The sequence below is a fragment of the Podarcis gaigeae genome (genome assembly GCF_964106915.1).
Source record: "Podarcis gaigeae genome assembly, chromosome: 2".
In the NCBI taxonomy this organism is placed as follows: Eukaryota; Metazoa; Chordata; class Lepidosauria; order Squamata; family Lacertidae; genus Podarcis; species Podarcis gaigeae.
In genome coordinates this window covers 53,396,760-53,423,406 of record NC_139679.1, presented here as the reverse complement: position 1 = coordinate 53,423,406, position 26,647 = coordinate 53,396,760, and the positions used below count along the sequence as shown (strand labels likewise).

The window sequence follows — 26,647 nt, the reverse complement described above, 5'->3', positions numbered from 1 at the left end:
ACCCGTTTATCTATCTCTCCATGTTGCAGCTGAACAAAGCGGGCACTGATAGCAGCTATGTAACTCTGTTGATTAGAAAATGCAACACGCCCAGCTCCTTTTGGGTACTTCAGCTCAGGATCTGTGTCAATTCCAGCATAGCAAACTCCTCCATACAGCCGGTCCATTATCATTGCAAGCTCCACTAAAATAAAGTAGTAACAAACGATTTACCCAGATATTTTATATACATAACTTCTCTTTCTAGACCCTGGGCAAAAGCATGTTTATTTGTACTCTTCTATCTGGAAATAATTGGAGTGTCAGCAAAAGTTAAATTTAGCAAGCACTGGCATACTTCTACAATAGAAATAAGGACACAATGTTCTCTCACAGCAGTAAGGCAGCTTGGATAGAATCAACGAGCCACTGCACTTGTTTTTGCATACCATACCTGCCCGTAAGGGTCGTGGAACTCCTCCTACAAAAATGGTTTTCCGCGGATCTAGAGGCTGTGAGCCATCCATCACAAAGTCACTATCGCTAAGATTCCAAGGCCGGATTTGAACCTACAAGCAGAAGATGAGACTTTACCACTCACAATTCAAGTTGACAGTCGAATTATCCCACCACCACCCTGCCCTGCAGCATGCACATCATTAAGATGTTACAACAACAGTGTTTCCTGCATGTCACATCCATGGGATTTTAGAGGCTACTTTCCTAGCAATCATTCTTATCTAGTCAAGCAATAACAAAGCCAGGTTTCACATATGGAATTTCTGAAGCAGGAGCAAAATAGGCTACCAGGGTGGAGAAAGGGCACTCCTCAAGGAAGCAGCTTGCACAGTCCACAGGTCTGTCTAAGAAAGATGAACCACCATGTCCTTTACTCAGATATGGCTCAGTCATCACAACAAACCTCTGTCCACACATTAAATTATTCAGAAGTGAAGGACTGAGGGGAGGGGGTGTACTGTGTGTGTGTGTGTGTGTGTGTGTGTGCGCGCGCACACACACACACACACACACACACGAGTGCATTACTTGTGACAAATGGGCTAGTCCTCAGCGTTTCCCTAGAACACATAAAGAGCCACATCCAGGCAACTGTAAAGCATCTTGCTGTAACCTCCAGTCAGCTGGTTGATAGTTATAGCAAGGCCCATTGAAGTCTATTTGAAGACATGTTTGGATTCATACTGAAGTGGGAGTTAAATCTCCGCTTGTGAGAAAATATATTAAGTGGGTCATAGAATAGGAGGGTCTCTTTGGGGATGGGGCTATGCTGGAGATCAGATATGAAAAATGTGGGATTTGGCCCCAAATCAGGTTAGTAAAGACTAGCCAGGTTTGGCCTAATGTCTACTGTTCTATATTCTGGAATAATTATCTTGACCCTAACCCAAAGAATAGTGCACATTTATTGAAAAATAATGGTAGTATGTGCTCACGTAGAAAGAAAGCATGTATTGTCAACCTATGCTTGTGAAAATGTAGCACTTATGCACCCAATTTCTGTGTCCATCTTCTTCCAAATTACACATACCTGACAATTCCACTTACCGGTTTGTCTTTAATTGTGGGACTGGAAACACATAGATAGAGTTTTCCATCCTCTTCAATACATGCATCAATCAAAGCCTGCACAGAGCTTTCATCTTGGAACAGCAAAAATGCATATCCTATGTAGATAAAGAAACAGAGGCAAGCATTGCAAAACTTCTGTGAGATTCAGAGCATTGAAGTTATCTACTTAGGCTCCACATAACCAAGAAAAAGACCATAACGGTAAAGGTACCCCTGCCCGTACGGGCCAGTCGTGACCAACTCTAGGGTTGCGCGCTCATCTCGCTCAAGAGGCCGGGAGCCAGCGCCATCCGAAGACCCTTCCGGGTCACGTGGCCAGCGTGATGAAGCTGCAACTGGCGAGCCAGCACCAGCGCAGCACACGGAAATGCTGTTTACCTTCCCGCTATAAAGCGGTACCTATTTATCTACTTGCACTTAGGGGTGCTTTCGAACTGCTAGGTGGGCAGGAGCTGGGACCGAACGACGGGAGCTCACCCCGCCACGGGGATTCGAACCGTCGACCTTACGGTCAGCAAGTCCTAGGCACTGAGGTTTTACCCACAGCGCCACCCGCATCCCCGCAATTTGTTCATAGAGATGAACAAATCCTTAGCTCATATTTAGGGAATATGAAGATTTTTTTGGAGAAGCAGTTGGAAAAGTGCTAATCTAAACAAATTGCTTTTATTAATTAGAGTGGGAGCAGGCTACAAGAGCCAAAGCTTCCTACATTTCTTGGCCACAACTTCAATGGCAAACTCCCTATACAGTGTATGTTGTAACACATAAGCTTTTGTCATTCAAAGTGAAAGATTTAAGTAGAACAAGGAACAGGGGGTGAGGGGAGAGAAGTTAAAGCAAAGATGGAGAACCTATGGCTCTCTAGGAATGGTATTCAACCATGTTTAATTCAAACTGGGCCTATTAAAATAAATGGCCATAACTTAGTCAAGCTGATTAATTTCAGTGAATCTACTCTGAGTAAAATGTAGCTGAACACCCCCCCTCCCAGATGTTGGGCTACAGCTTCTATTATCCCTGACCACTGGCTATGCTAACGGGGGACTAATGACAGTTGGAGTCCAGTAACATTTGAAAGGCCACAGATTCCCTGTTTCTGGATTAAATAAACCAAGTAATTTACTGAATGGGAGCAGAAATAAAAATAATCTTAAACTATGACTAAATAGAGCACTCTTATCTACAGCCCAACTAAAGTATTCAAAGTACAGCAGGGTCTTAGAGCAATAGCAGCAATGAAGAACAATTTCAAACAAACAAAAGGCACAGAGAATAATACTTAAAAAAAAAAAAGAATCCATAATCTGCAACCTTACTGCACCCACATAATAGGAAAATATTGTGTGCCTTAGTGGATTGTGTTGGGCTTGAACCAAGAGAGTCAGGTTCAAATCCCAGCTCAGTTGTGAAGTTCAATAGGTGAAACAAGATGTCACCAGATCACAGTTAACCTGCGCTCTTCTGAGGAAGGACGGGACACAAAATGTAACATATAAAATACTAAGTGTTACCTTTAGGAGGAAAATAGGACTTGCTTTCAGCCTTGTGAGGCCAATCCACAATCAAAGGGCCAAAGCGGCGAAAGCTAGCGGTGATCTCATCTGCAGGTCAGAGGGAAAAGCAAGTATTAAAACACCACATCATACAGTGATTTCAGATAAGTTGGTAATAACACTTTGGTCTAGCCTACAAGTATTTTCTGTAATGCTAAGAGACAGAGAGCTGATGATGTTTTTATTGTTTAAAGGGAGGGCTTGACAAGTCAAAACATATGTCTAATAATGAAGAAAACAGTTCAGATACTGAAGCTGTGTGTTTTAGATTACAAATAAAGATTTGCAGCAAGCCACTCAAAGGAGCGAAATCACTGAACCTAAACAGCTACCAGATCCTAGCTTCAGGCATTCTCCCACAGCTAGCGTGCAGAGTCTGCATCAGAGTGCTGAGCAGTCTGCTCTGCAAGCTGCTTTGCAAAATGCTGGGAGAAAGAGAAAAGAATATCACACGGTCTAGTCATGCCTGCTCACATCACATGCTTATGCCACATCTGTGCACATTATCTGAGCTTGACCTCCGACTAACTTCGGCAGGGCTTCTAGAAAGCAGTTATGTAATAGCCATAGAGACGAGGATGCAGACAGTATGCACAGAACACATTAACAGAAAGCAATTGCTGCAGCCATTTCAAAGCCTCCTTCCATTTCAAAATTCAGATCAGGTGACTTACATACTGGCTAATATTACACAAATCTAACTACTGTACTGCTCATGCTAACAACAGCAGATAGAGAATTCTTAAAGTCAGTCTAATTTTAAAACAAACTCATAATTAAAGCTATTTAAAGGAAGAAAATTTAGTGTTTCTCTATAACACAGTATCTGAATAAATAAAATATATGTGATCTACCCACTTCCATTCATTTACTATTTTCCTTAAATCCCTCTCAAACTATCCTCTGGATTTCAACATGTGTCAGGATTTATTTTCCCAAAAGCAAATGATCTCTGACCCAGTCACAAGCCTCCCAGATACTTTCATGTGCATGCAAGCAACAGAGGTGCTAAAGAGATATTGGGACATTGCTTGCAGCTTACTAAGAACTGTATTTCCAAATTAACAGAATTTGAAAATAGTATTTTAGGGTTTGCTATCCCAAAGAAAGTAATGTAAATTATTGTTTAAAATGAGGCATTATTTTGTTCTTATAACTAATTACCTAGAGGGATCTATTTATTTATTTATTATCAACTAACTGCCTTCTACACAAATGTTTCAAGGCAATGCACAATAAAAATAGCAAAAAGCATTTAAAAACAACATATATATTTTAACAACCAAAACCAACCATGAACAATACAAAATAGATACCCATGGCAGAGACCCATTCAGCTAAAGAAACTCACCCATGGTTGTCCATCTACTTAAACCCTGTTTTCAAATGAAAGCCTATACTGCAATAACTCTCACCCTATTAGGCACCCCCCAACAGTGTTAATTATGCTTAAAACAGATTTGAAGTGTAGGGATAATTCATTCCCCCAATGAAATATACAGTGGTTACAAAAAGGCAGTGCCTTGTGTATTGCTCCCTAAAACAATCGAAGCACTGCACTCCACTTCTAAGTCAGACACTGATCTAAATTTGTGCCTGTATTAATGGCTTTAACATAAAGTCTTAAGCACAGCCATCTCCAAAATAAAAGACCTTCATAAAGAGTTTTATGATGTCATTCAACATAATATGCAACTAACGGAACTAGATGGAAAGAAAAACTATCGCATGAGCTGTCCAGCTCATAACTCCTTATCCTCACAGTTCATAACCCAGCAGCTTGCATATTTGGCAGCTCATAGTTTAGGTAATTATTTTCACAGCCCCCCAAAAATTGCACATAGCCAAGACATGAGGGTCCACCCCTCCCACGTGTCGCAATTAAGCCTTGGCCCTTATGGTTAATGTGGGTATTCTTGGCTATACTGATGTCCAAGTATACCTTCATCAATATCAGGTGGCAAACCACCTACAAACACCTTGCGGGAGTACCGTTCCACTCGCTCGCCATTCTGGTGGGAAAAGCAGTGTGGTGATCCCAAGCCACTATGGAGCGTCTGATCCCCACGTCCATCATCCAAAAAACCATCTTCCATTGGGAACAGTGAAGACTGACCTACAATGGAAAAGAGGAGGGAAATGCAAAACATACTAACAGAAGAAAATTCTATTTGGATAGATACAATTATTTCATTAATAATAACTGTTACATCAGACATGTCAGAGCATTTTCCCTTCTGTGTACATAATTAACAGTAACATTAACTACATGTCTTTCTTACTCCTACAGCCTGACCTCTTGGTATACGAAGATGCCCTGTTAATGCTATCTATGAAACAAAATAGGAAAACCTCATTTTAATATTATTTATTAATTCAATATTTTTCTGTCAGCTGTTATGCAGGCAGCTCAAGGTAATGTACCATAATATAATACAAGCACAATCAAAATCATTAAATGGATAACCTCTACCGTCAATATATCCCCCAATTCTCTTCTCAACACACACCAAATTGAATATTTTTCAAACATATGCTGCAAATAAATGCTTTATCAAATATATTAAGAATAATTTTGGTGCCTTTCCCCAATATCGTATGAAGAATGCTGTGGCATTGCAAGTTGCAAGATTTCGGCTAACCCCATATAACTGCATAGTTCAGATGAAGTGAAATATCCCATATCTAATTTACACTTTAATCTCAGAGACTTGAAATCATGAACAGTCACAATGTGACAGCAGTAGTAAAATATATTAACAAATAAATACTCCCCTCCCCAAATCTGAAATTCTTTAGCCCTAGTTTTTACTGACACAGTAAACCAACTAATGCTGTAACTCTTCCTGGAAGTATGAGTTTCATAGGTCTCATAATGCTTGGCATACAGCATCACATAATTGTTAGGTTATTAGACTAGTGCTGGGAAGACCTTGGAGCAGTCTCTCTCTCTTAGCCTAACCTACCTCACAGGGCTGCTTTGAGGATAAAATGGGGAAGGAATAACAATGCATGCCTCACTGAACTTCAGGAGGAAAAGCAGAATAAAAACTTAATACTTGCCCCCAACCTTGAAGCAAGTATTACTGTAACCCCTGAACTCTTCTTCAGCTCAGGTTTTATTCTTATCTATAGAATAATTCCTCTTCCATCCAATCAGACTCCCAAACTTCTACCCACTCACTCCCTTCTTACCCACTAGCCTATTCCCAAACTTCCTCCACTAAGCAACCAGCCAAATTTATTTGCAAAAACCACTGGTCATCACAAAAGTATAGAAATGCACCACCAAAATGAATATTGACCTCAAACATTATTGAGGTCCTTCCCTTCATCTCCAATGGTGGTATCAGCAAGGAAAGAAGGTTTCCTTCTTCTACCTTCGTAGGTACGTGAGCCACAATTAACCCCTGGAAAATCATTTTTTCTAGTGCCTACCAACATTGTTGTTGGGAAAACTACATTTCCCTGATTTTGTTATGAGAATGAGGGAAAGGAAGAGTGAGACGCCCCTCCTTTGCTTTTCCCTGCAGCTTGCTACCACTACTGCCTGAGCCAGAACACCACTAGTAGATGAGTAAAATCCAGTAAACAAAGGGTAGTTGGCTTAGAAATAAACTGGTTACTTCTCAGCTTATTTCCTAGCCAACATGAAACAAGTTGAGGCTCATTCATCAGTCTTGGCTGTGCCACTACATACGAGAAGTGAGAACTTAGGCAATTGTGTGTTTTTCCATATAAGAAAAGTCCCCACACACATAAGATTAGCATGTCAGGGGAAAAGGTTATAGCCTAGCCTTACCCCTAATATGCCAGCTTTCAATGTACAATGATGTTTTTGCAAAGGAAACATTTGGTTCTGTGACTCTTCACTCTTTCAGACTGAAGTGATATAGTCCAGGTACAGATGTATCACCACAGACAGATGTAGACTCTAGGTGGTTTTGTTTCCTAATAGTAACCAGTACCTTGATGTTATACAAGATTAATGGATTATCTAGGAAAGCCATGTTTCAAGAATCATTCTGCTATTAATTATGTAGGGGTCTCCTTGCTATGGTACTTACTGTATATGTTACTGTGAAAGTGGTACTTTGTTTCATACCGCTTAACATTCATATAGACAAAACTGATCACTTTAGCACCTAACTTCCTGTATCATTTCAAGACAGGCTGGAAACTTGTGTTTCTGGCTAGTGTTCCAGTTTCTTTTAAATTAACATTCACACAGAAGGAAAAAATGTGTTACAATCCCTTTTTGATGAAACATCACAGTGCAGTTTTATTTAGAGTACACCAAGATGGTTGAAAACATTGTTCCTTATATACTGAATATGGCAAGCTACACATATTGTCAATGGCACTGTCATGCTTTCCTCTATGTGATCATTCAACAAGGGCAGCAACAGGAATGTCATAGGTTCCTTTTGACATGGTAAGTGGCAACTGTAAGGTTCTTGGCTGAAGGGCTAAAGGGTAGATCAGTGTAAGAAGATCTGTCTCCTCCTCTCAAACGCCTCACCTCTCTGATCAAGGGGTGCCCCCAGAAATCAAACATGTCAATAAAATCTGAGTCACTAATAAACAGTGAACCAGTTTACCACAACCTATCAAAAAAATACAACTCCTGTTTAGAAGATGAGCACAACAATATTAATCCCATTATCATTACCAGCATTTTAGAACATTTGCTTTGTAATGTAATGATCTGAAACCCACTGAAAGGGATGAATTCTCTTTGAAAACTAAATTTGCAGACCCTTTTCCTGGACTACATATAGCCACTCTTCCTTTTCTTTAGTATTAACTCTCCTTACTACTCTATTCTTATTGCAGAAATGCTACCCTCACCCCAAGCAAGAAAGTGTTGAAGAAGCTAAGCAAAGTGGCATGTATTCATGGTTATTTACTCAACATGCAAGTTCAGAGGATGAAGTCCGAGCAATGCAGTTCCCTCATTCCACAAAGCACCTAAGTGACTTAATTGCCAGGATCCATTTTCACAAATGACATGAAACTCCCCCCAACTTCAAATTATGATTGCTAGTGCCCCCAACCCAAGCTAGGGAAGTTTTTAGTGTGTGATGTATTGTGCTTTTACTATTTTTTGTTGGGAGCTTCCCAGAGTGGCTGGGGCAATCCAGTCAGATGGATGGCATATAATTTTTATTTATTATTATTATTATTATTATTATGAAGCAGCAGCTGAGGAGCTCTTCAAAACACACAATTACAGTTCCAAGGCTCCAGGCACCTCTCAGACACAGAGATTTTTAGCTTGTTCACAGGAGAGAACCAGAAAAGCAATCTGATTCCACAAGGGCACACTATTTAAGAAGCAGTATTAAATCACCCATGTCAGAATACATATGATAACCATTGTCTTTTTCCTATTACAGTGCATCATGGCCCTTTGAAAAATAGACCTGGAGCCCAAGTCACTTAGGTGCTTTTCTAAGCAACAACCACCCACACCCACACATAAGGTCAGACCTCTCTATATATTATATAGTCTACACTGTAGTAACACTGATTGACGCCTCCTCATCCCCATGCCTCAGTATAACTATCCTAATTCTGCCTAGGTAGTCTTAATTTTGGGAGCCACTACATTAAGTTACCAAAGGTTACCACAGCATGCAAATTGAGGAAGCCTGGCTTTTTTTAAAAAAAAACTGCTTCCAGTCCTCCTTACAGAAGCAGATTGTGCATTAGCTGTGCCAAGAGACATTTTAAACATCAGAAAATTAAAGAGGAATGTTGTTACCTCGCCTTCTCCCATATGTCCTTGCTGCATGTCAAATGAGAAGAAAAACAGCCTTTCAAACATTGTTAAATATATATATATATATTGTTTCACTTCCCTTACGATTGCTCAGTGGTTCTTAGGCTTTAATGCGCTGCAGACCACATAAGAAACCTTCCACCCATACCCACATCTTTTGTCACTGGGTACACAACAACATGACAGAAGCTAGCAAAGAGATCTCATTTTGAAAATTCACTCTTTAGCTGCTTTGTGCTCACTAGGGCACCCTGCAGAACTGCAACTTTATTAGTAGTGAATGTTTCTCTCATGTTGCTAGGACACTGCATCTTTCGACTTCAGTTCTAGCATTCTGTGTGTTTCCTCAATATCATGACATTTGGTTACAAGGTACCACCCTTCCCAGTGAAAAATTTACACAAGAAAAACTGACAGGACCATACAAACACCGTGACATCAAACACAGGAAGGTCAATGTCTAAGGGCCTACAACTCCCAGTTTAGCCCCACGTCTAGCAAGTCACTTGTAAGCACATGATCAATTGGGATAAACCAATGCAGGACTCTGTAGATTAGGTATGAGGTATCAAAACTGGTTGCTTTCTACCTACATCTATTGCACTCCCTCTGTTATTTGTCAGCTTTGGCCATCAAGAATAATTTGCTCCAATACTCTAGCTTCTCAATGCTGCCAGTGAAGAAGAAAAATACAGCTATGCTATAGCTTTTCGAGTTAAAAAGCTTCACACATCAACAAACACCTCATGCACAAAGCAGCAACCAGCAACATTCTTTTTTACCTATTAAACCCAGAAACAAGATTACATCCCCCTAATTTCCAGAACAAGGGATAGTCCATTAGGCAGAGAGCATCATATGTCACATTATATCGTATTCAACACTTAGTATTAGGAACATACAGCAAAGCTAACAACCCACTATTTAAGAACTACTTGTATTGACCCTGAGGGTTCAGGCATTTCATCAACAAAAAATAGAAAATATAAACCCTGCAAAACATTTGTTTTTGTTTTCCTAAAAGATTTGTTACTTTTGTTCCCGATATCTCCACTCCCAACACGTTTACTTGACCAACTCTCTCCACAGAACAGAGCTTTTGCCAGCGGCTCTTCTCGCCTATATCCTCTCTTCACTCCTTTCAAACAAATTAAAATACCCCTCAGTCACATAGGGTCTGATGAGGTAAAACTGGCAGCATGTTCAGAGGGGCTGGAGCTAGAAAGGGGTGATAACTGTACAGTGGACAGGAGAATTCAACACTCAGTATCAACATACTGGAAAGGAAGGTCTTGACAATAATTCCTGCTAAACATCAAGTATTTCATTGTTTATAAAACCAGAAAGGCCTAGGGTGTTTCTGTAATTACTGAAGTAAAAAATCTAGCTACACTACTCTGCCTTGTGTTTGCCTGACAGAGCCTCAAGTGTTTTCAGAGCATTCCCTGCCTAAAAAGCTATAAAATTCTGCTTGTGGTCTATAACTGGCTAACAAAACCAAATATACAACACAACTTTCCTTGTTTGGTACACTGACGAGCTGGTCAACATAGCTGCAATTCCTAGTGAGGCCCATGAGAGTGATGCTGAATTGGCAGACTCCCTGTTCTGTCACTTATGTGTCACAAAGAGTCTGGTTTTGACATAAATGGTACCAAGAAAATAATACAGACTTGCAGTAGGTTTTCCTCCTGCAGATTTCCAAGCTGTCTCTAACACAGATTTCTCACAGAAACCACAGCCAAACACTACAACTTTAAAAACTCATTTAAATATATGTAGACCTATTCATATATGTATTGAAATACAGTGACATTTGTGTCATCCACATTTATATTATCTAGGCAACGCTATAGTGATTCTCAAAACATTCCAGAGATGAAGATGATGTTATCCCTGTATCATATATTTCAAAAAGTTTTAGATGTTTCTGACTCAAGTACAGCCTGAAGTTTCAGGTAGAGGCAGAGCTGAAGTGCATTGCCCCAGTGGTAATCTTCACAGGGTGCTTATGTTTGACAGATTAAGACACGGGTGGGAAAGCTCAGGCTGCAGGGCAAATTAGGCCTGCTGTGGTCCTAATTCAGCCCACAAGACCCATTTGAATGGGCTGTGGTGCATAATGTGCTCCCGATTGTTCTTCTGTAAAAGGGGTTTGCATTCAGTGCCTTTAAATTTGATGCCAAAGGAAAGTCCTAATGGGATTAGTTCCATTTGGAAGCTCCTGAGTGGACCCATCCCTGCTGAAAGTGGGGCTTGCATTGAGCACTGAATTTAAACTCAGCACTGAAAGCAAGCCCTGCTTTAATCAGCTACACTCAGGAGCTCCATATCAGAGTCCCTGAGCAGAGCAGATCGCTGCTGAAAGTGGGACTTGTATTTTAACTAAGCTGTGCCTTGAAATTCAAGCCGTGGCTCCAAAGGAAGAATGAAGAGGGCACTTCAAAGTATTTGCCAAATTCTTCCTTTCAAAGTGATATCACACATCTGATATCACCCAATGTCATCTAAGTGTCACAGGTGGTCCCACCTACCTGTCAAAAGTAATAAGCAGTGGGTGGGCCACTTCCGGATCTAGCCTAGCAAAAGATTCCTGCACTATTGGGCTGTATGATCCTTGTTGTCCCTTCCAACTCTACAGTTCTATGGTTCTATAGCCACCCTATTTTCTGAAGCATTTTCCAGTATTTTTGTTACACACTTGAGAGAAGTCTACTACTTTATAAGTGCCCCAGTTCACTTTACATAAAATATGTCTTTCATCAAAGGAGCCGAAAAGCAGAGAAAGATTGCTTCTAAAACCTTTATAGAAAAATTTTGTCTGGGTGAAAATCAAGTGATTTTAGTGCTAATTTACACAGCTTCCTTTGTTGACAAACCTAACTTTCATTGCTAGATTTCCCTCAATCCTAATTTGAAACTACACGAATGGCTCACAGCTGGGGAAATAGTCTAACTTCATCCCCAACCCCATTCACTGTGCCAGAAAATTGCAATCCTGTTATACTCATTGCTAAAAATTCATGCACCTCTCTGAATCTCTGTAATGAAGAACACTTTATTATCTGCCCACTGTGGAAGCAGAACCATTATAAGAATATTTATAGACATATATTTGTTAGTATCGGAAGGTAGCCGCCTTTCCAAAAGAAAATCATCATCGCTGTGTCCAGGTATTAACTGTAATGGGTACAGAGTTCTAGAATAGAATTTGAGAAACTGATGTTTCTGCTAACCATTCCAAAAGTAGTGATAACTCCCATTCCAGCTTCTACTCTTCATCTAGGACCAACAATTAAAGGCCTGTATGGAAGGAAGAACTGACACGATCCATGTTTGTAGGGCTCTGGATACAACAGACAGGCGAGAGATGAAAGAAGATAACAGTTTGACCAACACATGGGGGTGGGGGAGATATAGGTGTGACAGCAGACAGTACAGTACAGGAAAATATGAGGGTAGGATGGTCCTGCTTTGCAGAAGAAGCAGGTTCTGCGGAAAGGAGAACTTTGATAGAAGGCAAGGATGACTGTCATAGGCAGTTGGAGTTCACTTCCCCAAAACGTTACCTGAAACATTATGTAATACTACACCCATCAATGCTGTTACACCAATATTTCCTGCTGCAAACGAAGTGTAAAAGGAAAGACGTGTGGTATACAACACCTGCCTAAACATGCCAGGGAGCCCCAACTGGGCCACATCTCCCCAATATATTTGGAGGAAGTATTTTGCTTGCATAAGTCCCCATGTTTGATCCCTACCATACACAATTCAAAAGAATTCCAGATATCAAGAAGTGGGGAAACTGTCTGCCTCAGACATCAGCAATCCAGTGCTGCTGGAGTGACAAATACAAATGAGGTTGACCAATGGTCTGCTTCCATAAGGCAGCTTCATTTGTTCACAAACTGTTAAGGATGTGTGCTGGTCACACTGTAAGAACAAAAGAAGAGCCTTGCCAGGTCAAATCAAAAGCTTATGTACTCTGGCATTCTGTTCTCAAGGTGGCCAACCAGATGCCTATGGGAAACCATTGTGTATCCCAAGGAAAGATGATTACTCTGTAAAGTGTGGAGCTACTTGTGATTTGCAGTTTTTGAGGTCAAGGGAATGATGATTAAACTGACAAATGAAACTATAAAGCCACCAAGAACCATTCAATCAAGCACAAATCTATAGGATCTCAGATTTACCTGCTAACAGTTTACTGATTCCCATTAAGTTTCCATTTTTCAACACTATTTACATACCAAAGTGGCAACACATTTGTCGTTAAACCAAAAAACCCTGTACAGTTTATTCTGTAATTACTTTCATAAATTTTGTAAACTAGGGAACGTAAGCTAAAATGCATAACCTGATCTACTAGAATGCAAGAAAAGAATGGCCTAAGTGGATCACAGCAACAATGATCCATCTAATCCAGCACTTTGTAACTGGTCAGATGCCATAGGAAAGTTTACAAGCAGATCATGAAGACAACAACTACCCCGTATTTGTTAAGCAGATAGAATACCCATTTTTCATTAGTTACTACTGCTAATAGTCATTGATGTATCTAATCTCCATTAACTTGTCTAGACCTTTAAAAGAGAGAGAGAGAGCAAGAGAACCATCTAAGCTAGGAGCCTTCATCACGTATTGAAACAATGAATGCTCTAAGCTGAAATGTGTGCTAAGAAACAGTTTCTCTGAACCTACCAGCAAACTTTTTCTTCCAAACTTCAGCTGGAATACCCCAGTGCTTGCTGGGCAGCAGTCACAGGAGCAGTCCTTATGAGGCCTGTCAGGCCCCGCCCCAGGCCAGGTGCAGAGAGGTATCAAAAGCCAAGCCTCTAAAGGTCATTAGCACTTTACTAAAGCTCAGGAAACTACTGGGATCCAACAGGTGGTTCAAATTGGTGTGTGTTCCTGGTGGCTGATGTTGCATATTGACCTAAGATTTTCAATGTGCTTCTATACACTAAATTTTGAGTACAGTACTCGAAAATCACCCAGTTACAGATTGAGCCAACTATCAACCATAAATACTGAAAATCTTGATGGTATTGAATTAGCTTCTGTACTTTGTAGTCAATTGTAGGCAAAATTGTTCCTGGGGCAGCTACAATTAGAGAGAACAAAGAATAACTCAAGCAGTAAGGAATTTGCTAGCATCACTGTATTGCTCTGATCTGAGTGAAAGAAACCTACATGCTACAACATAAAATATCCAACACAAATTTTGCTTAACCTGGGCCAGCATTTAAGAACAGCAAATAAAGTTGCGATCCCTCAAATTCATTCATGACAAATTGACCAAAAACCCTTCTTACATTTACAGCATCAGAAGAGAAAGATCAATTCATGCATGGGACACTAATGTGAGAAAGTGGCTCATGTGCAGCTAATGTGAGTGAGATTAGCTCACATGAAGTTAATGTAAGAAATAGCAATGACAAAGCGATTGGAAGGGCTAGATTGTAAAATACCTGAAGTTTGAGGTATACTACAAAACAGAACCCAAATTATTTATAAAAGAAAAAACAATAAATCCAGCCACAGTTACAACCTTTCAGTAACAACCTGTTTGTAATTTCTCTGGGTAGCAGTCTGATTAGGGAACTTTACTTATAAAATCAGTAACTTTATTCAGGGTGGCTGTAAACACACTGTTCAGATTACCAAAAATATTAAATCTTACATGGATATGCACAATACAAACTTACATAGGCTTTCACACTATCAGACAGACATTATGGAGTGGTTTATTTCTAAGATGGCCGATTCTCAGGAAATAAAAATAAAGAAGTCACTTTCCTTTTAAAAAAAATTTAAATGAGCCAAGAAATGTTGTTGAATAGCAAAATAAAATACTTGCAAAACAATTGTAGAATTCTCCTCTTTGTGCTGACATTTAACAACCAGATTAAATGTGTATATATGGAACACTAAACCAACAGGATAGGGCAGATTATAAATGTACTTATCATTAAAATTATAAATAAAAACATGTAGGGAATTTTAAATTTAATTTTACCTCTTGTACCAGGTCCTGGGAGCCACTCAATAACAGGTCTATAGTTGCTGCCATAACCAACTATTCTACAGCACTGTCATTTAAGGTATCTAGAAATTTTAGTTCTTTGTCTTTGAATTAGACAGGTGCATGCTCTTTTTTTTAATATGGTTTCCCATCGTGATACAATAACTCAGTGTAATCAGTACTTGTGAAATTCATTAGACTTTAGCTGCAAATTGGTCAACCCTTTTCTTATAGCTCTCAAATTAAGAGAGTACTTCCTTTCGAAGGAAACAACTCCAGTTTGGATTCCAATTCCCATCAGCTCCAACCAGTGACCTGTGATAATGTGGTTTGTACTCAAAAATATCTGGAGGGTACCACATTGGGGAAGGCTGTCCTATTCCAATAAAGATGAGCTAAGTTTTGAAGAACTGAGGTATATATAAACACGGTTGGAAACTGAGCTTAAGGTGAAACAAAGGTTAACTGCACATTACAGTGATGCAGTGAGCAACATGTTTAAGGGCTGCTTAACAAAAGGGGGGTCATTTGTCCACTGCCTAGCAGAAGAAACACCCTCAAACTCTTTAAAATGTTATTTCTGACTTAGGAGCTGTGAATATTGAAACACTGGCCAGAAATAGGGCATCTAGAAGAACTGAAATATATATTAATTAATGTTTCATTTACAGTTTTCTTTGCTCATCCCCACCCTACCACAACCCAAAAGACCACTGCAGGGCAGTGATGGAAGAGGATATACTATGGCACTAGATATGGTAAATAGTCAACATGACTGTCCAGCAATAGTGTTGCCATAATAAACAGATGGACAGAGCTGCCAGTGGGCTTTGTTGCATATATTGTTTCTTTGGTGGGTGTTTGCAGGATAATCCAGTACTTCAGCACTAAGTTCCAACACCTTAGGCAGTGTTCCTGTAAACTCCTACTTCATGAAATACTGCATCATGTGGTGTATTGTATAGTGCTAAACGAAACAAAATGATGCAAGGGTGTATAGTAACGTGAACTCTTAAAAAAGCACTTTAAAAACACTTTGTCCTTTCCTCACAAAGCAGGTCAAGGCCATGAAAGAGGTTGGTGCTCTCATCCCCTCGTCAGGTCAGTTATCCCTGTTCCTACTTCAGTTCCCGCTGTCACCACTGTACACAACCAAACCTACACTAATTCCTGGGCATAATGTGGCAGGTGAGAACCAAGGTGGAGTCACAAGGTGAGTGGCAGCAAATCCAAAGGACAAGGCTCTTATCTCACAAGTTCTCTGCTTCAGAACTTTTGCTCACTCTGGTGCAGTTACCACTACTGGCCCTGTGCTCACGCAACACTGTCACAGCTCCAGGTAGAGCACTCATCCTGGGTCTGTTCTGAATGTACCTGCATGTCTTAACATCCCAGAACATATTCCAAACAAGTCTCTCCAGAATCACTTCATCCTTTGCTTATTTAAATAACAAGCCTCACTATATGCAAAACTAAACTTCAGATGGAATGTTCAATATACAGCTTTACAAGTAATCAGCTTATACTATGATTGTGCAATAAACTAATGCTTATTTAATATTTTTTATTTTACTTAATACCTATTTAATTAAAAAAAACCAGACAACTTTGTAGCAGGAAGTGAAATTTATTTAAAGCTTTGAATGTCAATAGTCATCCAACACTTGCCTTAAAGGAGGGTGGGCAGGTAAGTTTACAATTCAGAAATAAAAATATTTGAGTTTCCAAGTTTGAACTTGGTTTGCTGTAAAATGAAGTGACACTGATCATTCCATTGTAAGAAAATGAGAGAGATTGTGTCTTTATCTACAAGTTATCAGCTTAATTAGAACAGCTCTACAAACGCTCCCAGGAGGGCAGACCCCAAAGATAGAAGTGTGTGATCACAGAAAGATAGAAGTGTGTGATCACAGATAGAAGTGTGTGATTACAGCAGCTAAAACTTGCCCTGTCCAGCTGAATGCTAACTAAATACCAGGTTAGGTGGGATAGAAACTTTAATAGTTCCTCAAATGACTCTGTGGAAAGACGGAACCACCAAACAACTTCAAATACTGCTGTATAAGCAATGAAGCACTGATGTTGCACAGCAGTGCAGCCAGCAGCCATAAGAAACTGTAAAAATAAATGCCCACAAAATAGCATTGGCATGTAAGTAGGCCTTTATTGCTTTGTCACTCATGATGTCATTAGCAACAGCCATTGCAATACCAACCTTTGGCATTGCAATTGCAGTTCTGTGGTGTGATTGATGAAGGATGATATATCACATTGAGAGTACGTTCCGAGAAAAGGAAACAACTTCTGAAACAGAAGTCTTTCCACGAAGAAAGTATTGCAGCTACTGAGCAACAAATAGATAAGAACTGCACAATCATTGCTCTAATAACTTCATGTGAAGGAAGGCCCTCAAGAGTCCTGTTTCTGCCTATACCCAGCACTGGGGAAGAAAGACTTAGCTTGAGATAAAGGGAGCTTTGTGAGCTCTCTGTAAATTGTATTTCTCATTGAGATGACTTTGTCTAATTCACTCAGTTTCAACTTAGAACTCCCTTGTCCTTTTTTTGGAACTTTTCAGCAGACCTTTGGGAAGTGAAATGGCTAACTGGTAAAGTATCTGCCTTGCATGCAAAAGGTCTCAGGCTTTATCCTCAGCATCTCCAGGTACAGCTGTGAATGCCCTATGCCTGAAACCATGGAAAGCTTCTGCCAGTTAGTCTAGGCAATACTGAGCTAGGTGGATCAGTTGTCTGACTCAGTACAAGTTGGCCTCCTATGTTTCTTTGTAAGTTGTTTTATAAATCTGGAGCTTGCAACCACCACATGGACATCAAGCCAAATAAGGAAACCAGAACCAGAAACATAATCAGTGCATTCATTTCAGTTAGTTTTCATACTATCCAAAAAGGTAAATCAGACCAGCATGAAAACATAAAAGAAATTAATTTTGAAAAAAAGACACTAAGAAAAAAGGATCTATTAACTATGTCATTTCTAATGACCTCAAAATGAAGTTTGTTACACAGTCAATTCTCTTCTTTGTGACAGTGGCATCCTCTGGCACAGACTTTGAAATTCTTCAGACACCAGAAGGGAAAAGTAGGTTTCATCATAGAAGCAGTTTCTTTCTTCACAAGTTATTGTACCGTGGTTATTGCTCAATGACCTTGGCGGATTCTTGCTGCTATTTTGGGTCTATTCATTCTTTTGATGTGTCATTTTTCAAAAATGAGGCTTACATTTGTTGGTTTCACTGAAGTGAAGGAGAGCACCTCCAATGTCCTCTCATGCAGAGGTCTCTAGGTAAGGCACATTTAACTGAACTCCCGCAAAGTAGATTGGAGCCAAATGACAATTCAATAGCAACATTCGTTAAGAAGTTGTCCAAAATACTGAGGGGTATGCTACTGTCAGGTAGCAAATGCATTATAAAAGCCAATTGCCATTTCATAAATGCTACCTTAAGAGTTAAAAGTGATGCCCCACCTAGAAGACATAGTATTCACTGAAAGGGCTGAATGAGCACTTTGCCTCAGACCAGCCTTCTAAAAGCTCAAGGGTGGGGGATCTTAGGCCTTTTTCCTTTAAAGTTGGAAACTGCACTCCATAGCACACATGGCTTATAAAATTCTTCTGGTTCAAAAGAGGTTTGCCATAAATGAGAAAGGGGAACTGCTATTTGAGAAAAACAATTCCAAAGCTTCTTTGGTATGCAAAGCTAATCGCACAGTTCTCTGGATACAAGCCACCCGCACTAAGTCCAGATAATAAAGCCTCCCTTTTGTTTACTACAGTGTCAAGCATTCCCATTGTCGATTTTTATTATTGCCAACTAGCAAAATCCAAAATGCATTTTTTCACTTTTAGGTCCAGCAACTTGCAGGTCGCTCTTAAGCACTGACTACAGTATATAATTGTTGTTTGAATAAAACTTTAAAGACATTCATAGCAAACAATGTAGTATTATTTGCTAAATTACACACAATACATGTCACGATCTCAAGGTGGCAATCTAAGTTCAGGTATGAGAAGAACATATTGCATATATTTCTCTTTCCCCCTAGAAGGCACGCTAAATGGCTTCAAAAATTCCAGAAATGTTACACCTCTACTTTCCAACAGCTAGAATCAAAAGCAGGCACAGGCAAACTCAGCCCTCCAGATGTTTTGGGACTACAACTCCAATCATTGCTAGCTAACAGGACCAGTGGTCAGGGATGATGGGAGTTGTAGTCCCTAAACATCTGGAGGGCTGAGTTTGCCTAGGCCTGATCAAAAGTATCAACTTCCCAATCAGACACTTCTTCATTCTCCTAAATCTTTTGAAAGTTAACCCCCATCAAACACGTGTTCTAGGCTCCCCTCCCTTCCCAGTCCACCCCACCTTCTACACTTAACTTATTTACAGTTCTGTTATTGCCAAAGTCATTTTCTTGTTTCTCTACTCATACTTTGCAGAAGTTTGTTCTGCTGAAAGTCCAGCACTCATCTTATCCCATACTACACAAGCACCTCCTACATGCATTTTTACACAAGTGCCCCACTTTCTCTTTGCTTTCCAAGAGAACCCACCTACTACTGAAACGGATGAAAATGGACAACAATGACAGAGGACACAAAAGCTTCTTCAGGTGTTCTCTATAAATATTAAGTAAACATACAAGAGGCGGCCATGGGGACAAGCACATGTCCCCATCCCCACCAGTTCTTTTGGGTTGGAGGCAGTCTTCTGAAGCTGGAAATCTGCACTCACTGAGGCTCCCACACATTTTAAAACCCTGATTTTCCAATTTGTGGAGGTTTGGTGGTGGTGGAATTAGTATGCCTGCTGCCATGCCCCACTCCTTGCATGTTTACTTAACTTGTATAAAATATGACTTAAGAGGGCTCGAGTTCCATACAGATCCTTCAAGTATCATCAACGAAGGGGGAGAAAGCACCAATATAAAGATTTTGATACTCCCCTATCTCCTGAGAATGTACAAAGCTGGTAACCAGCCGGGTTATGTTTTGAACTTTAAAAACTTGGCTTCTTATTAGGCATTACCACCTTAAGTAAGCCACTGGGAGGTTTACAGCCTCTTCAAGCCAAGGGGTCACTTGGCTCTACTCATCTCTCTAAAAACAAGCTCAAATAGTGATTAGTTAGCATTATGTCTTATTTGAAGGAGGCAGCTTACTTTAGAATAACTTCCTTGAATAAGGCTTTATTTTAAGCATAGTTTCAGTGAGCTGTTTATTAGTTGTCCAAAATACTGAATAAGTCACTCATTTGCCTTTGATCTTGCACACTAGTGGCTGTGGCTTTCTGAAAGCTCCATCAAAGGATGTTCAACAAGTCAGTGGTTGCCATTTTACTGCAAATGGACACATGTGACTGCAACCTCAAGAGAAGTCCTCAAACCACAAAACCTTCACACAGAAAGTGTTCCAAGCATAATAGGCACTTCAGAAAAATCAGCAAATCTACAGAAAAAATAATGGGCCCATCATAGAAATAAATGAAGGGAGAGTTTAAATCATTCCTTTACTTCCCTCCTCATACTCTATCTAAATAGGGGTTTTTTTTCCTTTTGAAAATTTTTATTGATTTATCAAAAACATATGGGCAAATTAACGCATAACCATACAAGCAATAATGAAACCATACATGGAGCAGATTCAGTATAAAAACAGAGGTGCAGTTACATATAACCAAGTCTTGAAGCTGAGTCTATATCAACCAACCACATCAAGAAGTGAGTCATGGGAGGGGTACTTATACGGTGCTCCTGATTTAGATAATATAAAAATGGACACTAGACTGCATCAAAACTGTTCAATTTGGTTTTGCCCCAGACTATACAGACTATACTCTATCAACATTCAGATAAAGCAATGTTCCATACATTAGAAAACCATGGGGCTTGCATAAAAATCTAGAATTTCTTCATATTACAAAATTATTACAAGGCAGCTGTGTTGCAATACATGCAACAGCCTCTCTAATTAATGCAGAAAGTAATGTGCTGTAGCTTGCTGCACACAGCACTTAATGTCACCCAGCTAGCTTTTGAGTAAGCATTTTGCAACTTGAAAAAGACAGACTAAGAAGACATAAGGCACGATGAAGCTCTGAACTTCTTTGTGACACAGTCTTCTTGTCACCAAAATTTCTTTTTCTTGCATATAAGAGGTGGACTAAGAATGTTTCTGCATCCTCCTATTTATAGATTTTGCTTGCTGCTTCAAGAAAGCTTCCACTATTATTTAACATATTATATTGGGGCCTTCCCATAGTTTGCCATTACTTCACCATTCTAGTTGTAAGTGGCACCATTTTATTTTAATACTGGAAGAGAAAAGTGAGGTGTTATAGAAATCTTATCCTCAATTATCAAAGTACATAAAAACACTGTACAGTAGCTGTCTTAGCAGTTTAATATGATGCAACCAGCTGGGCTTGATACATTTAATGTACCTCCTACAATAACCTAATCTGCTCTCATTAATACTATCACCACTTTATCTTCATAGATTTTAAGAATGGAACAGGAAAACCTCTCTCTCTCTCTCTCTCTATATATATATATAATGACTTCATCTAAAAGGGAGATAATTTTTTATTCTTCCTCAACATCTTTTACCTAAGTATTTCACCATTTTAAGAGCACTTCATGACTTTGCTTTGGTTGCTTTTAACTAACCTCACACAACAGTGTGAAAGCTTAGCAGAGCTGAATACTTAATCCCAAATTCACAGGTATATTAATCAACTGACGGTTAGTAACTTGGAAAGACTGTGGGGTTATTATTATTCATTATTAATGTTAATAACAGTTTGATTTATTACTCATACGTCACCCTAAGGTCTCAGGGCAGGGTACAACAATATAAAATACAGTACAATATTTAAAAGAGTTTAATTAAAAAAAATAGGGTTATGGTAGATAAAAAAGATTATTATGGATAGCTCGACAAAAACATTAACTCAGTGTGTAGTGTTAAAAAAGAGGAAAATTCCAGGCAAAGCATTGACAAGACGACTATCAGTATCATAATGTCATTCTATAAAATCTCTGGTGTGGCTGGATTTGAAATCCATAGTACCCCATAGTGCAGAAATGGATTCAATGCAAAATGGGCAACCAAAGTGATCAAGTGGGTTAGGGCACTTTCCCTACAAGGAAGGACTAACACACTTGGGACTTTTCAGTTTAGTAACACCTAAAGGGTTTTTGGTTTGTGTTTTTTTTTTTTGAAACAGGTTTATAAACATTAGACCTTTAATCTCAGGGTCATGGAATCAAGCCCCATGTTTGGCAAAAGATTCCTGCATTGCAGGGTGTTGCACTAGATGACACTTGTGGTTCCTTCCTTACTCTACAATTCAATGAGTCTATGGCATGAAGGTGGTGTGTATTGAAAACGTGTCCTCCCACTCTCATAATACTAGAAATTGGGAGTCACCCAATGAAACTGGCAGTAGATTCAGGACAGACAAGATAAAGCACATCTTTACACAATGCATAATTGATGGATTCACTACCACAAGATGTGGTTACCAACACTAGCTTTAGATTACTTTAAATGAGGATTTTGTAAAATCATTCAGTATAGATCTATCAGTAGCTATCAGTCAGGGTGGCTAAGTGGAAGATCCATTTTCGTAAACAATATTCCACTGAATACCCATTAAGAAGGATGGACACATGGGAGGCCTATTGCATCCACGCCTTGCTTGATGACTTGCTGGAGTCATCTGGTTGAGCACTCTGGAAAACAGGATGCTAAACTAAATGAAGGCTTGATCTGATCCAGCAGGGCTCTTCTTATGTTTTCATTATACCACTATCCTCCTTCAGTTAATCAGCTTCTTCCTGCCCTATTTCCAGGCAACTGATGACCATTTGAGACTATGCAGTATATTTTATTATAGGGAAGAAAGCATATCGTCTGATTCATTATTAGCATGACAATGATCAAATTGCCATCTCAAATAACTGTAGTGAGGAGGAGGAGAAGCATGTCTCTCTGTGTCAAGTTCAGTCCATGAAAGTCAAATCTCTCATAAAGGAAATGCAATTAAGTCTCTAGAGAAAGACTTCTGCAGACACTCCTGTGGATATAAATATCATACTGAAAATGACAGCTGCTCAAGGCAGGCGAATAACGAGGATTCAGGAAGGTGGTCAACAAAAACAAAGTTCCCTAACATTTGACAATAGTTTAGAGGACAATTGTTTGGGTAGTATAACTCTCTGTCTCTGCTAAAATACAAAAGTGCAGAATTTAAAAAAATAATAATCCAAAAACCAAGCAAATATGCTTCTTTAGGAGGCTATTGATACACATTTACCCCAAAACAAAAATCCCCTCTACATACAAGAAGCTGCCCTATACCAAATCAGACCATTGATCCATCTAACTCAGTGCTGTCTAGACCAACTGGCAGCAGCTCTCCAGGGTTTAAGAGACAGGGAGTACTCCCTACCGGCTATGAATTGAATCTGGACCTTCTACACACAAAACATTATTGACCTCAGAGCTATGGTCCTTCCCCATACAAACAAAAAACGTCTGCAGTCTTCTGGGGTTACTGTGCTAACAATGTCTCAAAAAAATTAAGAGGGAAGCCAGTCTCATTGCTCTTCAAAATTCACCAATGATAACCAGAAAAACATACCCTTTTTCAGCTATCACTTAATAGTGACTGACCCCAAGGTGAACCAACACCACAGTTTCCTACACACGTTTTGTTTTCTTCAGCTTTCAATTAATCAATTGGGTATACATTTTAAAAGCTGAATGTAAGCTACTGTCTCTTCTTGCTAGGCAAACACATTTGAGAGAACAGGAGTGTATGTATGAGAGCTCACGAGAACTTTGGGTAACAATCCTGAATTCTAATCTTAGCCAAGAGATTTGAACAGGTCACAGAATCACACACTCTTTTCCAAGATCTAAATTTCATTCAGCAGGGATGAGAAATCAGGAGCCTCCAAGAGGTTGTTGGATTACAAGACCCATCATCCCAACCATGGGTGGGGCTGACATCTGGAGGGTTAGAAGTTCCCCATCCCTGTCATACAGTAATTTCTCCAACCCTTTCTCATAACCCATTATCATGGCTAGGTATTAAACTGCATCAACCTAACCAGTGTTTCTACCACAATCAAGATTTTGAAGCAGTTCTGCAAACCATAGGCACAATGGGAACCTTGGTTAACATGAAACAGTGTTAAGGTCAGTGCCGATGTAGTTATTAACCATAATGATGAAGGAAGGAAAAGGGCAATTTCTCACGAGAGTCTGTGGCCCATTCCTAGGAACTACTGGCCATCTTAATTCATCCACCAACCCTTTATTCCATGTTATGTGGTTTTATGCTTAATTTTTCTCCTGGTGCAACTTTTATATTAATTGATTTGGTTGACTGTATTCATATTTTATTTATCTGAAATCTGTGAATTGCCTAAGGGACATGATTAATTGGGTAGTATATGTGACAAAAATACATTAAAGATTTTTTTTTTTAAGTTCTTCTTTAGTTGCTAGTTCATTAGTAACCATTTCTCTCTCAACGTTTACAGGCTTTCAGCACCTGCAAGTCAGTGGTGCTTGGATCCAGAGGCAATGGTGGGAAGAACAATGGATGTGACCTGAGTACGGTGGGCTGCATTCCAGCCATAGAAAAGTCAGAGGCTTCTACATTCCAGTCAGCCAGGAAGAGGCATGATCACAGTTCAGTGACATACATATTCCTGCTAACCAGAACCACCCAAAGAGGGGCTGTGGCTTGGGAGCATCCCACAGTCCACTATTAGGACCTGGGGTTCTCTATCCCTGACCTTAAGGCAATAGCCACTGAGGAAAAGAATGATCATGTCTCCAGCCTGCCTACAATCAACTCTAGCTTTCTTTGCTTGTTTCAAGGGATACTTCAAAATTTTCAGTGGTCAAAGTCTGACATTATGCATGATTACTTCTTATGTGATGAATGTAACATGCAGCCAAGCACTCAGTCAGATATTAATTGAGCTATCTGTGCTACCATTATCCGGTGTGCCAATCCAATTTCATGGGATTCAGAATGTTTTCTAGAGTTATAGTGTGAGCCTATTTTTAAAACTTCACAAGCAACAAAGGCTTCTGCCAATTATCTCACATTTGAAAGGAAATGCCACCTTGAAAAATAACTTGTAGTATACAGAAATATTTATATCCCCATTTACCCAGTAATGAGTTGATGAATAGCTTTACAGAGTCACATCTTACATCTTTTTGGGATGCTTATTTAAAAAAAAAAGCTATGAAGAGTTACAGTAAATAGCCTCTTAAAAGCGTGCAATGACAAAATAGCACAACTGAACTATAATAAATATTTCACATTAAATAGCTAAAATGCATACATGGAATGTTAAGAACCTTGACAGCAATTCTATTTTAGATTATGTCTATTTGGATGCCAGTTAACCTAGATTACTTATTTATGAAAGGAACTCATGTCCCTTTTCTGCAGTTCTTATCAGGATGAAGCACCTAAAAGTACACAGAATATTTCGCAGACCAAGCAGTTCTGATTGCTATGACAAGGTGACCACAGATTTAGTTAAGTAAGACATTGACACAGTTTGCATGTAATGCTAAGCCAAGCCAACCCATGGCTAAAGAGGAATGTGTAAGCATATATGTATTCACAGCAAAGATGGCAGCAACTTCACTTCTCTGGTCATCCTACTGCCATGCTTCCTGGAGCAAAGCAAAGCCATGGTCTGGCATGGCATCACATCCAAATCAAGGCTCATGGTGGTTTGCGTTCCCCAGACAAACTATGAGCTGTAAGTCCCACCCCCCACCCCGCACCCGAACAAACCATTAGCTACAGCTTATGGTTTGTCTGGAGCAAGACAAATCACAAGCCCAGGTTCAGATGTAATGCTAAGCCAAACCATGGTTAAGCTCCAGGCAGTGTGGCAGCAGTCAAAGCAGGCACACAAATGAGGCAGGGTGAAGCAGCTGCCTCAGGTGGCAGAAATGCAAGAGGCAGCACCCAGGCTGCCCCACTGCTTCTGCCACCACTGGAACGCCCCACTCTCACCTAGTTTCGGTGAGAGTGGGGAGTTCCACCACTCTGCTTTGCTGCTGGTCTTGCTCTGCCCCTGGGGGCAGAAGGAGGCCCGCAGGAAAGTTCTCTGCAGGGCAGGGAGTCTCAGCAAGGGGGAAAATCCCTTCCTACATCCCACCACCACCACCAGTGGAGTGGAAAGAGAAAAAGCCCTGCAGAGCCTCATGCATACACACCCCAAGTGTGGGGGCGGCAGCAGGGCATTTAGTCTCAATCACCAAAATGCTTTGGCCTGCCCCTGGAAGCAGGAGGACCAGAGGAGGTATGAAGCAGCTGCAATTTTTGCTACAAGTAGTCACAGGCTCACACATTCATGTTTAGCCATGGTTTGGTTTAGCGTTATTTGCAAACCAGGCCATTAGCCAGTTGTGGATGCTCAAATGAGGAAGTGAAAGTTATCTGAACCAAATTCAGAGGTACTCCTCCCAAGAAGCAAGGTACAGAAGATACAGTCCTTGGAAAGGCTCTGAAACCCAACAACAGTATTATGTAACTGAAATCAAACAATAACGTATGTTCGTTGCTACTGTTCAAGGCGTGGGAGTTGCCTAGTTACACCACACCACTTGCTAAATTGCGTTTTCTATAAGCTGGTTCCACCC

At 39.9% G+C, this 26,647-nt stretch overlaps 1 protein-coding gene across 3 annotated transcripts in view; it reads right to left on the bottom strand.

Moving 5' to 3' along the window:
- Nucleotides 1-26,647, bottom strand: part of CPEB4 (cytoplasmic polyadenylation element binding protein 4) — a 52,555-nt gene that overhangs the window by 8,150 nt on the left and 17,758 nt on the right. For 2 of the 3 annotated variants that reach the window (XM_083728275.1, XM_083728276.1), the window contains 6 exons: nt 8,893-8,916; nt 5,068-5,241; nt 3,084-3,173; nt 1,546-1,664; nt 434-548; nt 3-184 (listed from right to left, as the gene is read on the bottom strand). In XM_083728275.1, coding sequence (XP_083584401.1) covers nt 3-184; nt 434-548; nt 1,546-1,664; nt 3,084-3,173; nt 5,068-5,241; nt 8,893-8,916 — 704 coding nt within the window. The remainder of the gene's footprint in view (nt 1-2; nt 185-433; nt 549-1,545; nt 1,665-3,083; nt 3,174-5,067; nt 5,242-8,892; nt 8,917-26,647) is intronic. The other variant, XM_083728277.1, reaches the window with a different exon arrangement.